Source organism: Buteo buteo, chromosome 23, assembly GCF_964188355.1.
Source record: "Buteo buteo chromosome 23, bButBut1.hap1.1, whole genome shotgun sequence".
Lineage (NCBI taxonomy): Eukaryota > Metazoa > Chordata > Aves > Accipitriformes > Accipitridae > Buteo > Buteo buteo.
This window is the reverse complement of record NC_134193.1, coordinates 20,508,374-20,524,992: the sequence shown is the minus strand read 5'-3', so window position 1 is coordinate 20,524,992 and position 16,619 is coordinate 20,508,374. Positions and strand designations below refer to the sequence as shown.

The 16,619-nt window shown below is 47.7% G+C and overlaps 1 protein-coding gene across 5 annotated transcripts in view; it reads left to right on the top strand.

Annotated features, from left to right (window-relative positions):
* Window positions 1-16,619, top strand: part of GPSM1 (G protein signaling modulator 1) — an 81,551-nt gene that overhangs the window by 39,653 nt on the left and 25,279 nt on the right. For 4 of the 5 annotated variants that reach the window (XM_075055035.1, XM_075055036.1, XM_075055034.1 and 1 more), the window contains 2 exons: window positions 10,724-10,794; window positions 13,678-13,857. In XM_075055035.1, coding sequence (XP_074911136.1) covers window positions 10,724-10,794; window positions 13,678-13,857 — 251 coding nt within the window. The remainder of the gene's footprint in view (window positions 1-10,723; window positions 10,795-13,677; window positions 13,858-16,619) is intronic. The other variant, XM_075055038.1, reaches the window with a different exon arrangement.

Here is a 16,619-nt window from a genome sequence, read left to right as displayed (position 1 = left end):
AAATTTGAGTTCTGGGAAAATCTGTACTGTTGGCTGAGAAACTGTGAGCCAGACCATCAGACTATGATGTCCTTCGCAGGTTACTTTTGCTTCTAAGTCTTGGGAATTGCCCTCTGCCAGGGACCTGGGGGGCAGAAGGCACGTCTGATGTTTTCCTCTGCTGTTTGGCTCCTCTTGCTGAGCTCTTTGCGATTTTAATTAATATTCTGAGAGCAATTGGACGTCAGAAGACAAAGCTGGAGGCCAGGGAAGTGGGGCAGCGCTGCAGAAGCCTTGTGAAAGCAACGACCTTGTCAAGAAATGCAAACACAGAGAGCTTAAAGCAACAAACTGAGAGAAGCTAGAGAGTAGCTAAAACATGAAGCAAATAAACAGAGGTTGTGTGTTTCTCCAAACAACCAAAAATGTGGCCCTGAGAAATGGTCTTGCCCTCTTTCACACACCGCAAGTTAAGAACTGAGTACTTGTAGGCTTTTGCCTTTGGAGAGAAGTAAGGGAACTTGCTGTGGCTATAAGGGAGTTGTTTTGTGAAGGCATCCATCGACGAGAAGCAGTGCTGCCTGGTGCTGGGAGATGTCCCAGGGTGCAAACAGCCAGCGCAGCCCTCGGCACTGCTGCTGGATACGGAGTGGGATCGCTGGCTGCCTGGGCCACCCTTGCTGGCTGCCCTTTTCCAGATCAGTTGGTTCGGGCTGAGGTTTCAGCATCTGCTCAGCAAGGGGTCGGCTGTGCCCAGTCCTCTGCGGGTAGCAGTGAATCAGGAGCACTGAAGGGGCTCACCCACCACCAAGGGGTGGAAGTGCTGGACAGAAGGCAGAGAGCAGCCCAGGCCAGTCTCAGTGCTTCTCCAAAGTGAAAACTGACTCTGGGGGTGCTTTTCTTTTGCTCTCGTCAGCATGTCAGCCCCAGTTGTCATCTCTGATGGCTGCGGTAGTGTTAGGAGACACTGAGCAACACCTCCCCTGGCAAGCTGGGTGTAGGTGGGGAGCAATGCAGGTGTTCCAGAAGGCATTGGCATGTAGATGCTTTCAGAGCAATGTAAGCTGGTTCCTGGCATGGTTTCTGTGCTGTTTGCAGTACGCAGACACTGCTGCCCAGCCGTGCTCAACAAGCTCTGAGGGCAGGAAAGGACTCGGCCGTGAGCCTGGCTTCCCCTGCTCTCTGTACATCTTCTGCTGAAAAAGGGTAGGCACAAGGCTACTCCGCTTGTTTGGTGTTCAGGAGATTCCATGCTGGGTACTGCTCATCCCTGCGTGAGAGGCAGCCACATTTCAGGTATTCTTAAGCGGTGAAGTGGGCAGCTGAGCCTGGGCAGGCATGAAATCCCACTCCTTCCTGGGCAGTGATCAGCTCTGTGTGGCTTTGAATGTGGGTCTTTGCATCCTCAGTGCAGTTTTGAGCTTGCCTTCTTCACAGAAATCTTTGAACCCTTGGATCAATTAGACAGGGATAGAAGAAATCTGCTTTTATGTTTCCCAGCCTGTTTGTTTTTGTTTGTTTGCTTGCTTTAAATATCTTTGAAGTCTCCAAGAAGTGTTTAGGGCTGCCGAAATATGCTAGATTGACCAGCCCTCTATTGACGCAAAGCAGGGAGGCGGCAGCGCTGCTAACCCATACCAGCCTGTGCCTTGGGCAGGGATGCTGCCCAGGGACAGGGATGTTCCTTTTCCATGGTTCACTCAACCCTCCTGCAAAGGACTGTGCTGGGTGACACCCGAGAGACGTGGCCCTCTGAGACCAGCATCTTTCTGACAGTGGGACAGCCCTGCTCGCTGTGGCTGTGATTTCAGTGTCTAGGTAGTGTTTGCCTTCCACTCGGCAGATGAGTACAGGGGTCACATCGCTAACGGCTTCAGCATGGAACCTGCCCTGTTCTTTACTGGTCAGACTGAGTAAGCATAGTAATTGAAATTGCTTAATATTAAGCATTCTCAACTATATTTGATTTTTCCCAAGAGGTGATGGGCTGCAGCTCAGCCTTTTTTCATTCTGAAAATGAAAGCCTGAGGCCGTGCTGGTTAATTGTACCTGCTTATGCAGGGTTTTGATGGATGAGGCTGTTGACTGAAGCAGAGTAGCTTTTGGCCAAGTGGAAGGCAGAGTGCAAGGTGGTCTGGTTGCTTTATTGCACGCTAACAGATGCTCAGTGGAACCTTAGCTTCTGAGCTCAGAGGAGTGCTAGCGCGAGTGTTCCCACATGCCTCCCAGTAAGGCACCTGCAGGAAGGTGTCCAAAAAGACCTGAGTCTGTGGTGGTCCTTGCTGTGATGCTTAAGGGAGCAGGGCAGCAAGGACAGCAGTGCTGCTTGCATGAGGGGCTTCTTGGGTGAAGATTTAGGACATCTAAAGGATGCCTCTTCATTATCCTTATAATGATTTTTTTCTAAACCTGAGTAACTTCTGCTGTTACAGCTGTTAAATCATTCCAGCAGCACTGATGGGGGGATGAACCTCTGAGTCATTTGGATTTAAACCGAGTAATTTAGCACTCAGTTCAGACTGCACCAGTATTGGCTTTATGAAGTTTTAAAATATTCTTCTCGAAGCGTTAAGAAGTATTTAATGTTCTTTCATCTTGCTCTGTACGCGAGCCTCCTTCCCAGCATCAATGTAAAGTACAGCAAGACTTTCAGCTCAGGGTAGAGGAAATGCTCCAGGACTGGAGGAGAAGATATCATGCTAATGAAACTCAGGTGCTTGTTTTATCTTGATGCCAGGGGAAATTGCAAGTGCTGGAAAGGAGGATGAGGAAGAGGCCAGTTCTTGAAGCCTGTGGCAGAGAAGGTACAACGTGGCTTTTGGCAAAGCCGTCTATTAAGTCAAGGGCTCTCTTGTTGTGGGGAGAGCTAACTTTCTGGAAATTGTTTGTTCCTTACACAAACTCCTGCTCTGAGCTGGGAAGCCTGAAGTTCCCTTTGGCTGCTGTTCCAGGCTCTTGCAGCCATCCCAGCTCTGGTGTGTGCTGTCTGGTTCCCGAATGCACCTTCCACAGAGAGTTTCCTTTGGTAGCCAACGTGTAGGAAATGCCTATGGATATGATGATCTTCTGTCTAACAGTACGGTGTTACTATTAGGGACAAGATGCCTCGGCTCACTGGTTTTTCTTGCAGCACAGAGCAAGAAAGGAACCGAGAAGAAGCAAGTTCTCTCTCTCACCCAGCTAGAATTACTTTTTAATCTTTTAAAGGTTTTGGATGGATGACCGTGGTCTGCTTTGGCACTTCACTGAGCAAGGCAAGGCCAGAACCTCAGCATGAGTCACCGTTATCTCTTGACTGACCTCAGGAACCACACTCCTTCACTCAGCAGCAAGGCTGGCCCCTAGCCTGGCAGGGGCAAGCACTCAGACAACAGACCAACAGACCTTTGCTTAGCAAAGAGACCTGGCAGCTTGTAGAGGCAGAGCTCATGAATTCAAAGTCCAGTGTGGCCAGCCATGTCCCAGGAGCTGGAAAGTGCCTGGCTGCTGCAAGCTGCTGACTGATTCACAACAGCATCCAGGAGGAGGGATCAAGTACATTGCCCTTCTTTTTAGAGGATTTTACTGTGAGTGTTTGATCGCTGCAAGGCTCTGACATGTGTGTTGCTCTTTCCCTTGCCCTCCCTGAGTCAGTGTTTAGGACTCAGCTGCTGTAATTGGGCTTGTCTAGCTGCTGGAGATGTTGCCTGTGTTAATCACTGTGTGTCACTTTCTAGCTCAAACCGAGTTTCTTTTTGATCTTGTTCAACACAAGCTGATAATGGAAGATGGGAGGTCATGAGGCTCTGCTATATACTGGCAGAGAAAATCCTGTGTTTAGAAGAAAGGCAGGTGTTCCTGCCAAGCCTTTCATGGCTGTTCTTAAATTAGCCCTGAGGTTACGTGCCTCCTCCCAGCCTGCTCCACCCGGTTCAGTTTATCTCCCAGAAAATCCTCCTGTCCCCACAACTGTTAACCTCCCCCAGGCAATGGTCTGCTTAATAGATTATGGTTATGTAGGCCTTCGCTAACATTGCTCCAAGCTTCCGTAAGCTCCAAGGCTTGTATTTGACTATCTGTTAGGTGTTGCATGACTGGGTGCTCTGCCTTTTCTAGATCCTGCAAATACACACCAAAATACTTCATTGTTTGGCCTGAATTGCCAGCACTTTATTTGCAAATAAGCCTTATTCCAGTCTTGCTCAGTTAGAGAAAAGCTCATGCTCGTTGCATGTATGGGGGAAAACTGGAATCAAAGATGTGCCCAACATCATGGCAATTAGTAATAGTTTGTAAGGCTACAAGGTGTAAGATCACCTTGAGCTCAAAGATTGCAGCTTTCCTGAGCTACCTTGGTTTTGCCCCCACTGGGGGAATAACTGCCTTGTGCCATCTCTTATCTCCAAGGAGGACTTTTGCTCCAAGCCTTACCCCTTCCATGTGAATGTGAAGGTTCTTCTGGCATGTGGTCCACAGTGTCTTTTTATTCCCTATTCCCATCTCAGAAGCCTCTGTGCTAGCTGCTCACCCTGAATGCAGTCAGCCAAATGTTGAGGGGCTCCTGGGTGCCATGTAGATGTGCAATAATGCTGTTATTTTCAGCCAGTTGTTCAGCTGTCAGACTGGATTCTGGAGAATGCAAAACTCGTGTGACACATACGCAAAGCATTTTCTGCCAAATCAGGCAGACGAGCATCTTGATTCAAAAGTAACTTCTCTTTATTACTGCATGTTGTGTACACTTTTTTTTAAAGGAACAGTTTTGCCACTGAGAAAAAGCCTGAAAAATTGTTATTCTGGAGAAGGTTTTTGTAGTGCTCAGGATCTGTCTGGAAGGTTGATATTTGCTCAGCTGTGTGCTGTCTGTGTGCCAATGAATACAGCATATCAGAGCAAACATGCTGAAGCCTGATCTTCCCAGCAGAAGAGTTTCATTCCTGTCCTTTTGGCTCCCAGCTCTGACAATGGAGAGCTGAGGATGGAGGGCTTTGCACTGGGACCAAAGTGTTCTTGAGGAAGTCTGATGTGACACCACATTGAAAACAACCTTCCCACAGCTTTCCCTGGCCCTTAATTATGGCTTGACTTTATTACTTTCACGTGTACTGTCCTTTCTGTTTTGAGCCATACCTGCTCTTGGCTTTTGTCTAGACCATGCAGCCAGAAAAGCCCTCAAATAACTGATAGGGAGAAAAACGTTCTTTTGCCCATCTAACTGTATCATCGGACACAGAAGGGGCCAGAGCCGTCAGGATTCCCCTGGTCCTTTCCTGCCTAAAGGATTGGGGGGTAAGCAGATGGTCCTTCCTATGGATCGACACACAACAGCTTGGTGCCAGCGTTTTATGGTGTAGTCATCATAAATAACTGATATTATTTCCTTTCTCTATTTAGAGAAAAGTATTGTTCTATCCCAGTAACAACTGAGAAAACAAATGCCAGCATTTATCATGCAAGTGCTGGCAATAATAGAGGTCAAGTGGATTTATAGTGCCAGAACCCATTATGTGTTTGAAGACTAATTAAAGCCTTAAATGAGATGCTTGTCCTACCGGAGGCTGCTTTTTTTTTTCCCCCTCCTTTCTTTTCTTGCTGCTGTGCTTGCCTTTTTTTTTTTTTTCCCTCTGCTCTTTGAAGAGCTTGCTGTAATAATGGAGCATTAGCTTGACAGAGCTTTCCTGATTAGATGTCAGTAGCGTATGATTTGAGATGCTCTGTGAGCATTCAGATTGCTGGACTGTATCTCCACTGTCACTTCTGAGCATGGTAGGGTTTACAGACCAGTCTTCCACCCCAAACAACTGGCTGGCTGGTCTAATTTAATCATATTGAACAATACTGTAGAGTTGTCTGCTAAAATCAAGGTTCTGAAATGCTGGGGTCTGTACAAATGTGGGGAGGCAATGTCCTGGACTGGAAGAACTCACCCAAAAGACAAGTCAGTATCTCAATTAATACAGGTCCAGAGAGAAATGACCTTTTCATGAAAATACGGCAAGTGCTTATGCCAAGATTTGTCATGTTCTTTGGGGTGCAAAGCTTGTGTTCTGTGGGATAACTGCTGCCGCTGAGCTGTGCGTGCTGCTCAGCTGGGAGCGCTGGCGGCAGGAGGGGTTGGGTGATGTTGGCCGTACAACCTTTCCCTGTTGGTCTTCTGTGGAGTCCACTGTCAGGTTTAATTCTGCTTCGTCTGGTACAGCTACCCCAGAGGGATACAGCGTGTTCCTGGCCTGCAAATAGAACTGTCGCTCGATCTGCATCGGGGGGGGGGGGGGGGGGGGCTGCTTCGTCTCAAACAGGGATGGAGTAGGCAGCTCTCCAAGCTGCTGGAGATGGGGGAGAGCCTAGGAGTTATCAAAGCACATGTCAACTTGATGAGAGCTCCTGGCAGGGCTCCCTGAGTCGCTGCTACACATGTTCTGCTCGATCTTGTCAACTCTGAAATCTCAGGAGCGCCAGTCGGATATGGAGACTGTCCATAGAGGAACAAAACTCTGCCCACACTGTCTACCCAGCCTTGTCCTACTGCAGATTTACATGGGGTGACCCCATCACCATCCTAAGATAAAACACTTCCTGGTGTTTTCAGTGGCTACAGCTCACTTTGTAGCAAGGTACTGCTAGAGAATTTTTGCTACATGAGCATTTCTCTTCTAATTGCACCCTGAAATCTGAGGACTTGCCTGTTCAAGGGCTTCCCCATGGCACAGAAAGAGAGTCCTTCTGGGCAGTATGGAGCTGGTGAACAGATACCAAAGGGATAGGAGAAGAATGGGGGGAAAGATGCTGTGCTTGCTGCGTGCACCATGTTAGCCCTGGTGTTTAGCCTCTCTCTCAGACATGCAGAGGCCAGTGTTACTCTATGCTGATCAGCTTAAAAAGCCCAAGGAAGGTAAGGAGCATGCACTACCAAACTTCTGGCTGTGAAGAAGAGACTCTAGATAAAGGTTCCTGCATCCATGTCATCACAGGTAGCACAAGGATGGGCAGAGGGGCCATCCCCATCTCTGCAGGGTGGAGATGTGAGACAGAGAAAAAAGACGGATATCTGATGTGGATATGTTGGGTTAGTGTCCCAAGGACAGAAGAACAGGGAGTATTTGTGAGATGGGGGGATGTGAGGGAGCTATAGGAAGGAAGGATGTCTCATATGCATGCAGGCAAGAACACAAGCATCTCCCTCTTCTCTGTTGCAGTAAAATTCCCCTCCCTGGAGTCCATTGCTCTCTTCCAGGGAGGGAGGTGACTTGCTTCATCGAGTTTTAAAATACAGGAATGTGAAAACCGTTAAACTCGCCTCAGGAACCAAATTGCAAAAGCAAAAAGTTAAACCTCCCCCCCCCCCACCCCCCCAAAAAAAAAATAACCAAAACCAAAAGCCCTAACAAAACCCCAAACTCCTTGGTTCATGGTGGCGTTGAGATCATGGGCAGGGGGGGAAGAGATTTTTGAAAAAAAATATTTAAAAAAGAAACAACAACCCCAAGCCTGAGCACTGAAAAGAACAACAACCGAGGAGCTCCAGGAAAACAAGGCATGAATTCAGCTAGTCAGTAGCATTGCTCAGCTGATGTTCACAAGAAGGTTTCAACTTGCTCTATTAGAGACCTCAGTAAACCTTAAAGACAGAGAGAGCATTTAGAAATGCCCCTGAGGTTTTCCGTTACTCTGCAGCAGGCTTGGTAAACATGCCAATAAATACTGGAGAGAGAGGAAAAAACCTTCCAGAGCAACAGACCCACGTTTTCAGCTGGTCAATCTTTTGCATCCACGGCGGCGGCTGCTGCTGCTGCTGCTGCTGCTGTTGTTGATCGGCACTGGGGAGAAAGAGGCAGAGTTGAACTTTCGCTGAGTATTAGGTGGTGCTGCAGGTATTTCTGGGAAAAATAACTTGGAGGAGGCTGAAAGTTACATCTGGAGCCATCTGAGGGAATGTCCTGGTCAGAGATGGAAAGTTAATGGGACTCCTTCTGTCGTGGGGTGCCTGTGAGTATGGAAATCTCTCTGCTCTCCTGGAAGATGGGTATGCTGCAGGCTACCGAGCCTGTCTGCTGTGGAGTAAAGGGGAGAAGCTCCCACATGTGTGGTGGGAATTGCTGCCTGTGTCGATCCAGTTTATGATAGCCCAGACTGATAGGTAGCCTCTTAATTCTGGTAGCTGCTTGTTTTAATGGCGCTGCTTGCTCCACCTGCGGGACAGCTCGTGGTGCGTGGGGATGGCAGAACCATGGGCTTTTGTGAGGCCAGCATTTGACCCTGGTGCTGGTTGTGTTTTCTTCTGGAAGAAAATAGCTGAGTTGGATGGCTCTGAAGTTGAGTTTTTAACTCCTGACTTCTTCTCTTAGCTCAACCGAATGTGAAATCCACATAGTAATAGAGGAACACCAGCATCAAAACAACTGAAAAAGACAAATTGTTCTGCGTGCCCTAATTGCTGAGGTAGTCTCAGCTGACTACGTATATTAAATTAACAAAGGGGAAGGCAGGTTTTCTCAGGTCAGAGATTAATGGTTTCTGGCCAGCAGTTTAATGCTATTGCAAATGTACAAAAGCACCTGAGGATGGAGGTGTATAATTAACGACTCTTTAGACTGTTGGAAATGATGTGTGTTTATCTAATCAGACACACTTTCCTCCTTTCTTGCTTTCCTGGAAGTGGCCGTTAAAAGCTGCTGTGACGCACGCTCACTTCCAGATGCTGGCCTCGCCTCTCGGGCATTGCTTTGAAACCCAAACATACCATCTGATTGTTTGTAGGTGGCTTTTATTCCAGACCCACCTCACTGCTCCACAAATAGGACTATAGGTTATTCCGAGGGAAGCTGAGACCCATGTCCAGAATGTCATTTTGCATAACCGGGAGTCACCGGGCACAGCCTGCCGCTGCCTTCCCCTCGCTGAGCTCCTGCCTGACCGATGTGGCAACAGCCAAAAGCCCTTTTGCTCCTCTGGCAGCCTGGGGGGAGACCTGGGGCCAGCGGCAGCCTCCGTGCTGCTGCACAGCCATCTCCTCCGCGCTGATGCCCACGGGTTGCTGGTGGGAGCGTGGTTGCTCTCTGCACATTCACATCAGTATCTGTTCTGCACCTATTCACCAAGCCTGATGTCAGTCTCTTCTGAACTTACAGCCTAGTAATGAGGTCATCTTAAAACGAAGCTGGTGCTAGTGTGCTTTTTGGAGTAGAGAGACAGAAACATGCAGAAATATTTTGCTGATTTGAGCCTTTATGGCTGCAAGAAGTAAATCACTTTAGGGTAGTGAGGGGCAGTGAAATTAACTTTAGGTCATTTATAACTAAGATGTGATGTATGTGCGTGACCCTTAGCAAAGTCCCAGCTGATCTGAGCTTGTCTTATATCTTATGAATCTAAGCGAGGTTGAACTTTTCCAAGCAGTGGTGTCTCTGGAGTTGGTGCGGTTTAGATACAACTGTGGTCGCATTTGGAGCCCTGGTTGAGCTGGATGTGTGTTAGTGTGGGAATCCCTGCTACCTGGTGGCTTTCTCCATTTAATCACCATGTTCTGCTTATAGTCAGTCTTGAATTGGTTATGAATTTTGTGCCTTCTCTCTCATTAAGTTTGTCCAGTGAGCAGCTCAGTGGCTGGCACCCTGGGTTCGAACGGGGTCCGTGGGGACTACTGTAACATAAGCAACGGTGCTGTGAAGTGGTGGTGGGAAACGGGGGAATCTTTAGGTTTGGTAAGGTTGCTGTTGCAGGAACCACACAAAGCTCAGTGGTTTCCGTTCTCAGGGCTCAGCATGGGGATGGGTTTCGATTCACATGCATTCATTCACCCTCCCCCAGGATTTCCCCTGAAGCTTGGAAGTTGTCATGGGACCTTGAGTCCAAAGTTTTCATTTCTGCCCTGTTTGGTGGTGTTGGGATGGGATGTCACGTGGTGCTCAGCTAAACTGAATCTTCAAGAAAGATCAGGGATAGGGAGCACGAGGGTGAAAGGGCTGAAGTTTTCCCAGACGTGGTGAAGGTATCCCAAGGCCATTTTGTAAATCCTGGCTGTGTAAGTGAGCAAGGCATTAGCAGCTGGGAGCAGGTTGGAGGGAGATGTGGAGGTAAGGAGAGTTTGGAAAGCAGGAGTTGGAGCTGAACTGTGCTTCACCCACTCTGTTATTGCTGGAATACTATGTTAAAATGAACTTTATGAAATCTCAAATAAACATGAATGCTGCCAAATTTTTATTTCTCTGTCAGGTTCAGGGCAAGGTTTTGCTCCACTTAAGTCTGGGCCTATAATAGTTAGAAACTATTTCCTCCTTCACTTAGTTTTCTAGTCCTTGTGACTGTAGAGAAAAGCTCAAAGCTGCGTCCCAGATACATTCTTTAAGTTAAAAACATGAAGATAAAGGAACAAATCCACAGATGTATTATACTATATTTTTGTTATGATTTTTCTCAATGCCAGTCCCATGACTTGTGGTTTCGAGTGACGTTTGTAACTCCTGAATTCCAGAGACCTCAGTTGAGATCAGGGTCGTAGTCCGACCTGGCTACTTGTTCAATAGCAAAAGCTTCATGCAGCCCTAGCTGTTGCTGACTGTGGTGCAATAATGTTTTGAAAAAGACCCAAAACAATAGAGAAAAAAACACATTTGAATCTCAAGGACGGCACAGCTGCAACATCCCGTCCTTTTGACTTTGTAGTTAACAGGAGCAGGGGGTCTGCCATGGTTTGGATTTTATCTGTGTGACATTAGTGCTGTCGGTGAGTGACACCCTCCTGATGCGAGAGTGCGTTGTTTTGCAGGAGCCAGGCCAAAGAGACTCCAAAGGAACAGCATGGACAGCTTAGACCTCCTGAAGTTCCCTTCTGAAAAGGTAAGCAAAGGTGTCTGGCCTTGAAGATTAAGTATCAGTAGGAACCTGTAATGGCTTGTTGACTGGCTTCATTTGCAGGGAAGTATGCAATTAGCAGATATCATTGGAGTCAATGGGATTAACCAAAGAGGGTTTCTGGAGAGCTTGGAGGAGAGGAACAGCTGGTCTAACTAAAAAGGCACTTAACAACTGAAAGCTGAAAAAGCCACTTCTATGCTTTTTTGGAAAAAACAGCCCTTTATTGAGAGGATAATCGTTAGCATTTTAGCCCCTTTTAGTGGCTGGTGGCAAATCTCAGTGCCTTATTAGCCCAGCGGAGAGCTGCATTCAGCACAAGCAGGGAAGGAGAGGTCAGAAGCAGGAGATGGTGCGTTGCAGGAGGCAGAGGGTATTTATTGTTCCAAGGGGCTCTAGGGACTGCCTCTGCTCTGGTTCGCTGCTGGAAATGTCACATCCGAGCAGATCAGCGTTTTCTCAGTCTCCCCAGGGCAAAGGCTGTTTCTACAGTCAGCTGGGAGGCACTGAACCTTTCCACCTACGGGGATCATTTAAGTTTCTGAGAAAATCCTGCCCAGGATCGCTGGGTCTGCCCAGCGGCAGGCACTGGTGCTGCCATGGGGCTCTTGCTAGAGTGTTTTGGATGCAATTCCCCTTCCTCTCCTCTCCTGTGGCTCCTAGGGAGAGCTGATTACAGTCATGGGAGAAGGTTGTTTGCGTCAAGCTTGCTATGGTGAGGGTGATAAGATTGTAAAGAATAAATCAGTGGAGTGAACTGTGATGTCTCCAGAACCCTCTCATTATTGTCTCACCCTCTCTGCCCTTTGTTTCTGCCAGAGATAGCCTTCAAAGTCAGCAGGGACCCCTGTTACTGCACAGGCCAGGAACTCTTGTCCAATGCCTCTGCACGGAGCTGTGTGTCTGGGCAGAGTCTGTCTGTCAGGATGCACCCGCGTCAGCTCTGAATGCCCCAGCAGACAGCGGGAACGCTGCTTCCCTGATCGTCCTGCTCTCTCCAGCCTGTGCCTTATTCCTTGTTTTGAGCTTCTCTGGTTTTAGCTCCCAGCCATTGGTTCTTGTTTATTCTTCTCTCTACCAGACTAAAAATCTCTTTATTGCATGCTGGTTTTTACCCTGAAGGTGCTTACGTGCCATAATTGAGTCATCTATTCTTTTTGTCATGAACTAAACAGTTTGAGGCCTCTAACTAAGGCAGTAAGGCATTGGAAGGCAGTTTCTTTCCAGTTCCGAAATCTACTTTTGTGGCAGCCTTTCAAAATGTGGACACTGGCCTGGCTGCAGTTGGTCCCATCAATAGCAGCTAGGGAAATGAATGTCTTCTTACTTGTTCTCCCTGTTCCTGTTTCCATTGCAAGGAATGGAAAAGTAATTTTGGCTACAGCATCCCACTGTGCTGTTGGTGTGCTGTGAATTCAGATCCTGTTCAGTGTTCTTGGCTTTCTGGTGTACGTGCCCTAAAATCCCAACCTCGTGGGCCTGTGGGTCATGTCCTGAACTGTGCTTCTTTCACCTGCATGTAGTTGCTGCAGTGAGGACACCCTGGGGAGTCCCCTCAGTGCTTTGTGTGTGATAAAAAGGGTGGTTTGCAGCCCAGAAACACCGAAGCCCAAAGCATCAAGCAGGTTTAGGCACTCTGTTCCCACCAGTAACATGTAAAGTGCCTGGTGCCTTTAATAAGTGTCTTTGGAGCTAAACGTGGAATACTCCTGCTGATGCTTCTGTACAAGGGCCTCATCTGCATGACAGCAGTAATGAGGCTGTTGTGATAATACAAGCAGGGCTATTAACCCGAGTCTTTTGACAGAGAACAGATAGAGTTGTGTGTGTGTTTTGGGGTGAGAAAGGAGGAGCCAGGCGTAAGGCAGGGCCTGGAAAAGCAAAGAGAGGAGCTGCAGTGAGAAGGGACAAAAACTAGAATTCAGGAGATGTGTGATCTCTGTCACCTCATTTTCCCCATGCATTACACGGGGGTGATAATCCTATATTTTGCATGGCCATGGGAGCACTAAGCACAAGCCTTTAAGAGAGCAAAGGAAGACAGCAGTGAGAGAACAGGGGACTGCTTGTAGCCATCTGCTGTAGTTAGTCATGTTACCCTGCAGTCCCCATGTGCTTCTGGTAGCATGAGGGTTGGCAAAAGAGCTGAATGGGACTCCAACCATTCACATTAATCTGCCTTTTAGGAAACTGTTGGGTAAGGGCTCCTCTTCTTCATTAAGTCAATGGGAGGCACTGAGGCAGGCAATGCTCCATGTGTGCTGGGAACCAAATCCTACAGACGGGAAATGCTGTGGAGCATCTAGTGTAGCCATGTTCCCTGGAGCGTGGCCGGGTTATCCATGGTTCAGTGTGGGCTTGCAGCATGGTTGGGTCCTGGGAGGAAGTGAAGATGCAGCAAGTGGAGGGACTTGTGCCAAAAGTTTGGTATTCTGGGCAAGATAAGCTTGCCACTCTGGAAGAGGTTTTTATGAGTGCAGTTGCCAGAAATCACCAGCAGCACTGACTGCTTCTGGACCTTTCATCCATCATTCCCTATGCCTGTAAATAAACCAGCCATGCCTCTACCTCCATACCTGGATTTTTTAAAAGGATGCTACTTTTCCCTGACCTCTCCCTGTGGATAAGTTGACTACTCTGTTTTGTTGGGGTTATGCTGCTTCTCCACTCATTAAAATCACCTGCTGTGGAGATAGGCAAAATGTCCTCATTCAACCCTGCACATCATGAGTGGCAAATCACACCGTCTAAACTCCGCATTAACTTCTTGCTTCTGTGTGTCTCCTGTTCTGTGGATACTTGCCAACAGATCTCCACATAAACTTGAGACAAGCAATTTGTGCAATGACTATTTCTTGTTTTCCCAAGGACCAGAATGGGGACAGCCATCACATGGGAGACATGAAGATCTCTGGAAAAGAGTTCTTGTCATTACCTGCAAGGTCAAAGAAATACCGGGAGCACCAATCCAGTTCAGAAAGAAAGTCCCAGGGGTCAAGTACATCGCCACTGGATACCAGTGAAGTCCGAGTCCAGGTGTCACAGTCGGTAGGAAGATGGGGTTTTTTTCTCCAGTGCTGATCTGGGAGTTTCTTATAGCATGTTCATTCTTACTTCATTTCTAACCTGGTATGGGTGGCAGTGTGGCCTGTTGGCTGGAAAACAGAGCCTGCATGTAGCTTTACTGTTGACTGTTTGGGCAACTGTAGGCAAAAAGGCATTTTGCCTTTTTGAGCCTTGGCTTCACTGTCCATTAAGCAGAACAACGGTACCAACCTCCAACGTGAACTGGTTTATGAGAGCTTGGTATTTAGTGGTGGTATTGGTAACCTTCTCTTGAAGGATGAGAGTTTAGACCTGAACTTTCCTGCGTTTGGGACTGTCAGGATGTGATGCCTTGAATTCCAGAAGAACACAGCTATTTGGAGACCTTGCTGTGTGGATGCTGACCAAGTCAGGCTTGTTGGGGTTCATGAGGAGTGGGCTTGTTGCCTTCAAGCAACACAGTTCTTTTCAGGTTTTTGATGAGCACCTAAAAATGCTAGTTGCCTTTGCCAAATCTGGGACCTTAGTTATTGTTCCCTCTCATCTCCTGATCACATTGGCGGTCTCCAGAGTGACGATGTGCAGAGTGGTCTCTTTGAATTCATCAATCATTAGGCAGAGATAATAGAAAATCATTGTCTAGGAACTTCTCTTTGGAAGCAAGTTAGGTGGAGCATGCTTCCTAAAGAGCAGAATCTGGCAAGAGGAGCTGACCCTGATGCCAGTGATTTATGGGTTACTGGCATGCAGCAAGTCCTGTGTTGGGTGTTGGAAGAGCTCTGGCTCTGCCTGTGCTTGGATCCCCAGAAGGCGGTGGGGATCCGTGTCCTGGAAAGGTCTCCACGTGCCTTTTTGATGTCTTTAGCATGAACAATTGAGCTGTTTGTTAGGCTGTTATCTTCCAGTTGTGTTGATGTTTATGTTGCGGCACATGGCAAATACAATGTACTGGGGAGTTTTCCTGCAGCTGTGTTGGTTTTGTTCTCAGTCCTGGAGACAGGGATCACACCCACAAACGATGGCATGTTTCTGGATCATGGGAGGGGGCTTGGAGATGTTTGAACTTGGTGATCTCAAGTGAGAAGGCCCAAGTTCTCAGCTTGTTGTTGCCAAGAGATATGGAGCATAATAGCAAAGATTTAATGATCGCATGGGTGCTTGAAAGTATTTAAGCTCTTACTTTATACTGAGACTGTAACACGCTATCACAGTCCTGTGATCACGCAGTGATTCCAGATGGAATAAATCCAAGCCAGGAAAGATAGGCCTATTTTTTCTTGGCATTTAAGAAAAGCAAAATAAAATATTTTTATGCGGGGTAAGGAAGGGTCTGAGCTGCAGAGCTTGGGATGAAGCCTGTCTGTGGAGTGGGGATGCTTGAAAGTGTTTCTAGCACGGAGTCCTTTGTTCCGTGTCTGCAGATCATGGGGAGAACATATCCTGCTCTACCTGTGTGCATGTGCGTACATACACATCCCTTTTTGACCACAGACATTCCTGATTTTCAGTTCTCTGACCACCGGAGACAGGATCTTTACACCAGCTGGGCTTTTTTTAGACTTCTCTGAGCTCATTCTTCATTCCCAACAGTGCTTGTGGAAATGGTCTAATAGGAAAAGCATTTCCTACTGCTCACCGGTGCAAACATGATCATTAGAAAGAAAACAAAGCTCATCTGAGCCAGAAAGGAGACAGCAGCACAGGGGCATCCGAGGCAATACAAAGGCAGAAAAAACCCCACTTCTGCCAGAAATAGTCTTGTATTTTTAACTCAGACGTTCAGCCAGAAACCAAACAAAAGTCATTCTCCATCAAGAGCAAGGCAAAAAGCATTCCTTAGCAGTGTAGTTGAGTACATAAGCTGTGTCTAAGAAAAGGTCCCATGGGACATTGCCAACCACCAGTGACCTTGTGACAGTACACACGGGGTTTTGGCGAATGTCCACGAAAGAGCGAGTGTAGACATACACTCTCCAGTCGCAGGAGGTGCCTTTCAGACCCCTGGGGTACGTGCTGGTTCCTGATTCTGATGGAAGTGTGTGAGCAGGCGAGGGACACGCTGGTCCTCCCACCCTTCAGGGGATGGGGGACCACGCAGCAGGGATGCGAAGGCCAGGGTTTGCTCTTGCAGAGCGGTGGTTCTCTGCCTAACTGCTGCCATTGTCTTCTTTCGCCAGTTTTTCTCCCAAGGCCTCTTCACTGTGTGCCCTGACTTTGCAGTGTGTGTGCGTTAGCTCCCTGCTTGCTCTGGATTTGTGAGCTGAGCGCCAAGAGTCCATTTTTAGTTCAGTTCCCAGGCATGCCTGGTGCACATGGTAGTGAAACAACGTAGAGTGAATTCAACAGGACATGCAGAGCAGCAGTATATGGGAAAAAAAGGGTATCTTCCTCCTTGCAGACACTAAACGTGTCCCATTTTATCCCAAAAGAGAATAGGTCAATGTACTCAACCAGTGCTCGTGGCTGGAGGAGAAGGTGACTGCCTGTCTTACGTTTTAAAGAATGTCCTTTATTCGGTATCTAATGGACCATAGTCCATATCCCATAAAAATGACAGTGACAAGTGTTTTATTGGTTTTTTCTTCAGACCAGTAGCTATACAGAGTTATGTGGCATGATTGAGGTTGCTGTCTCTGTAGGCAGGTGCTCCAAATGGCAGAGGGGAGTTTGCTTGGCAAAATGCAGGTGGGACACTGAAGCCTCCCAGCATCGCTCTCGGTGGAGCATCCTGCCATCCTTCCTTGCCAAGGAGGCTGGAGCTTCCA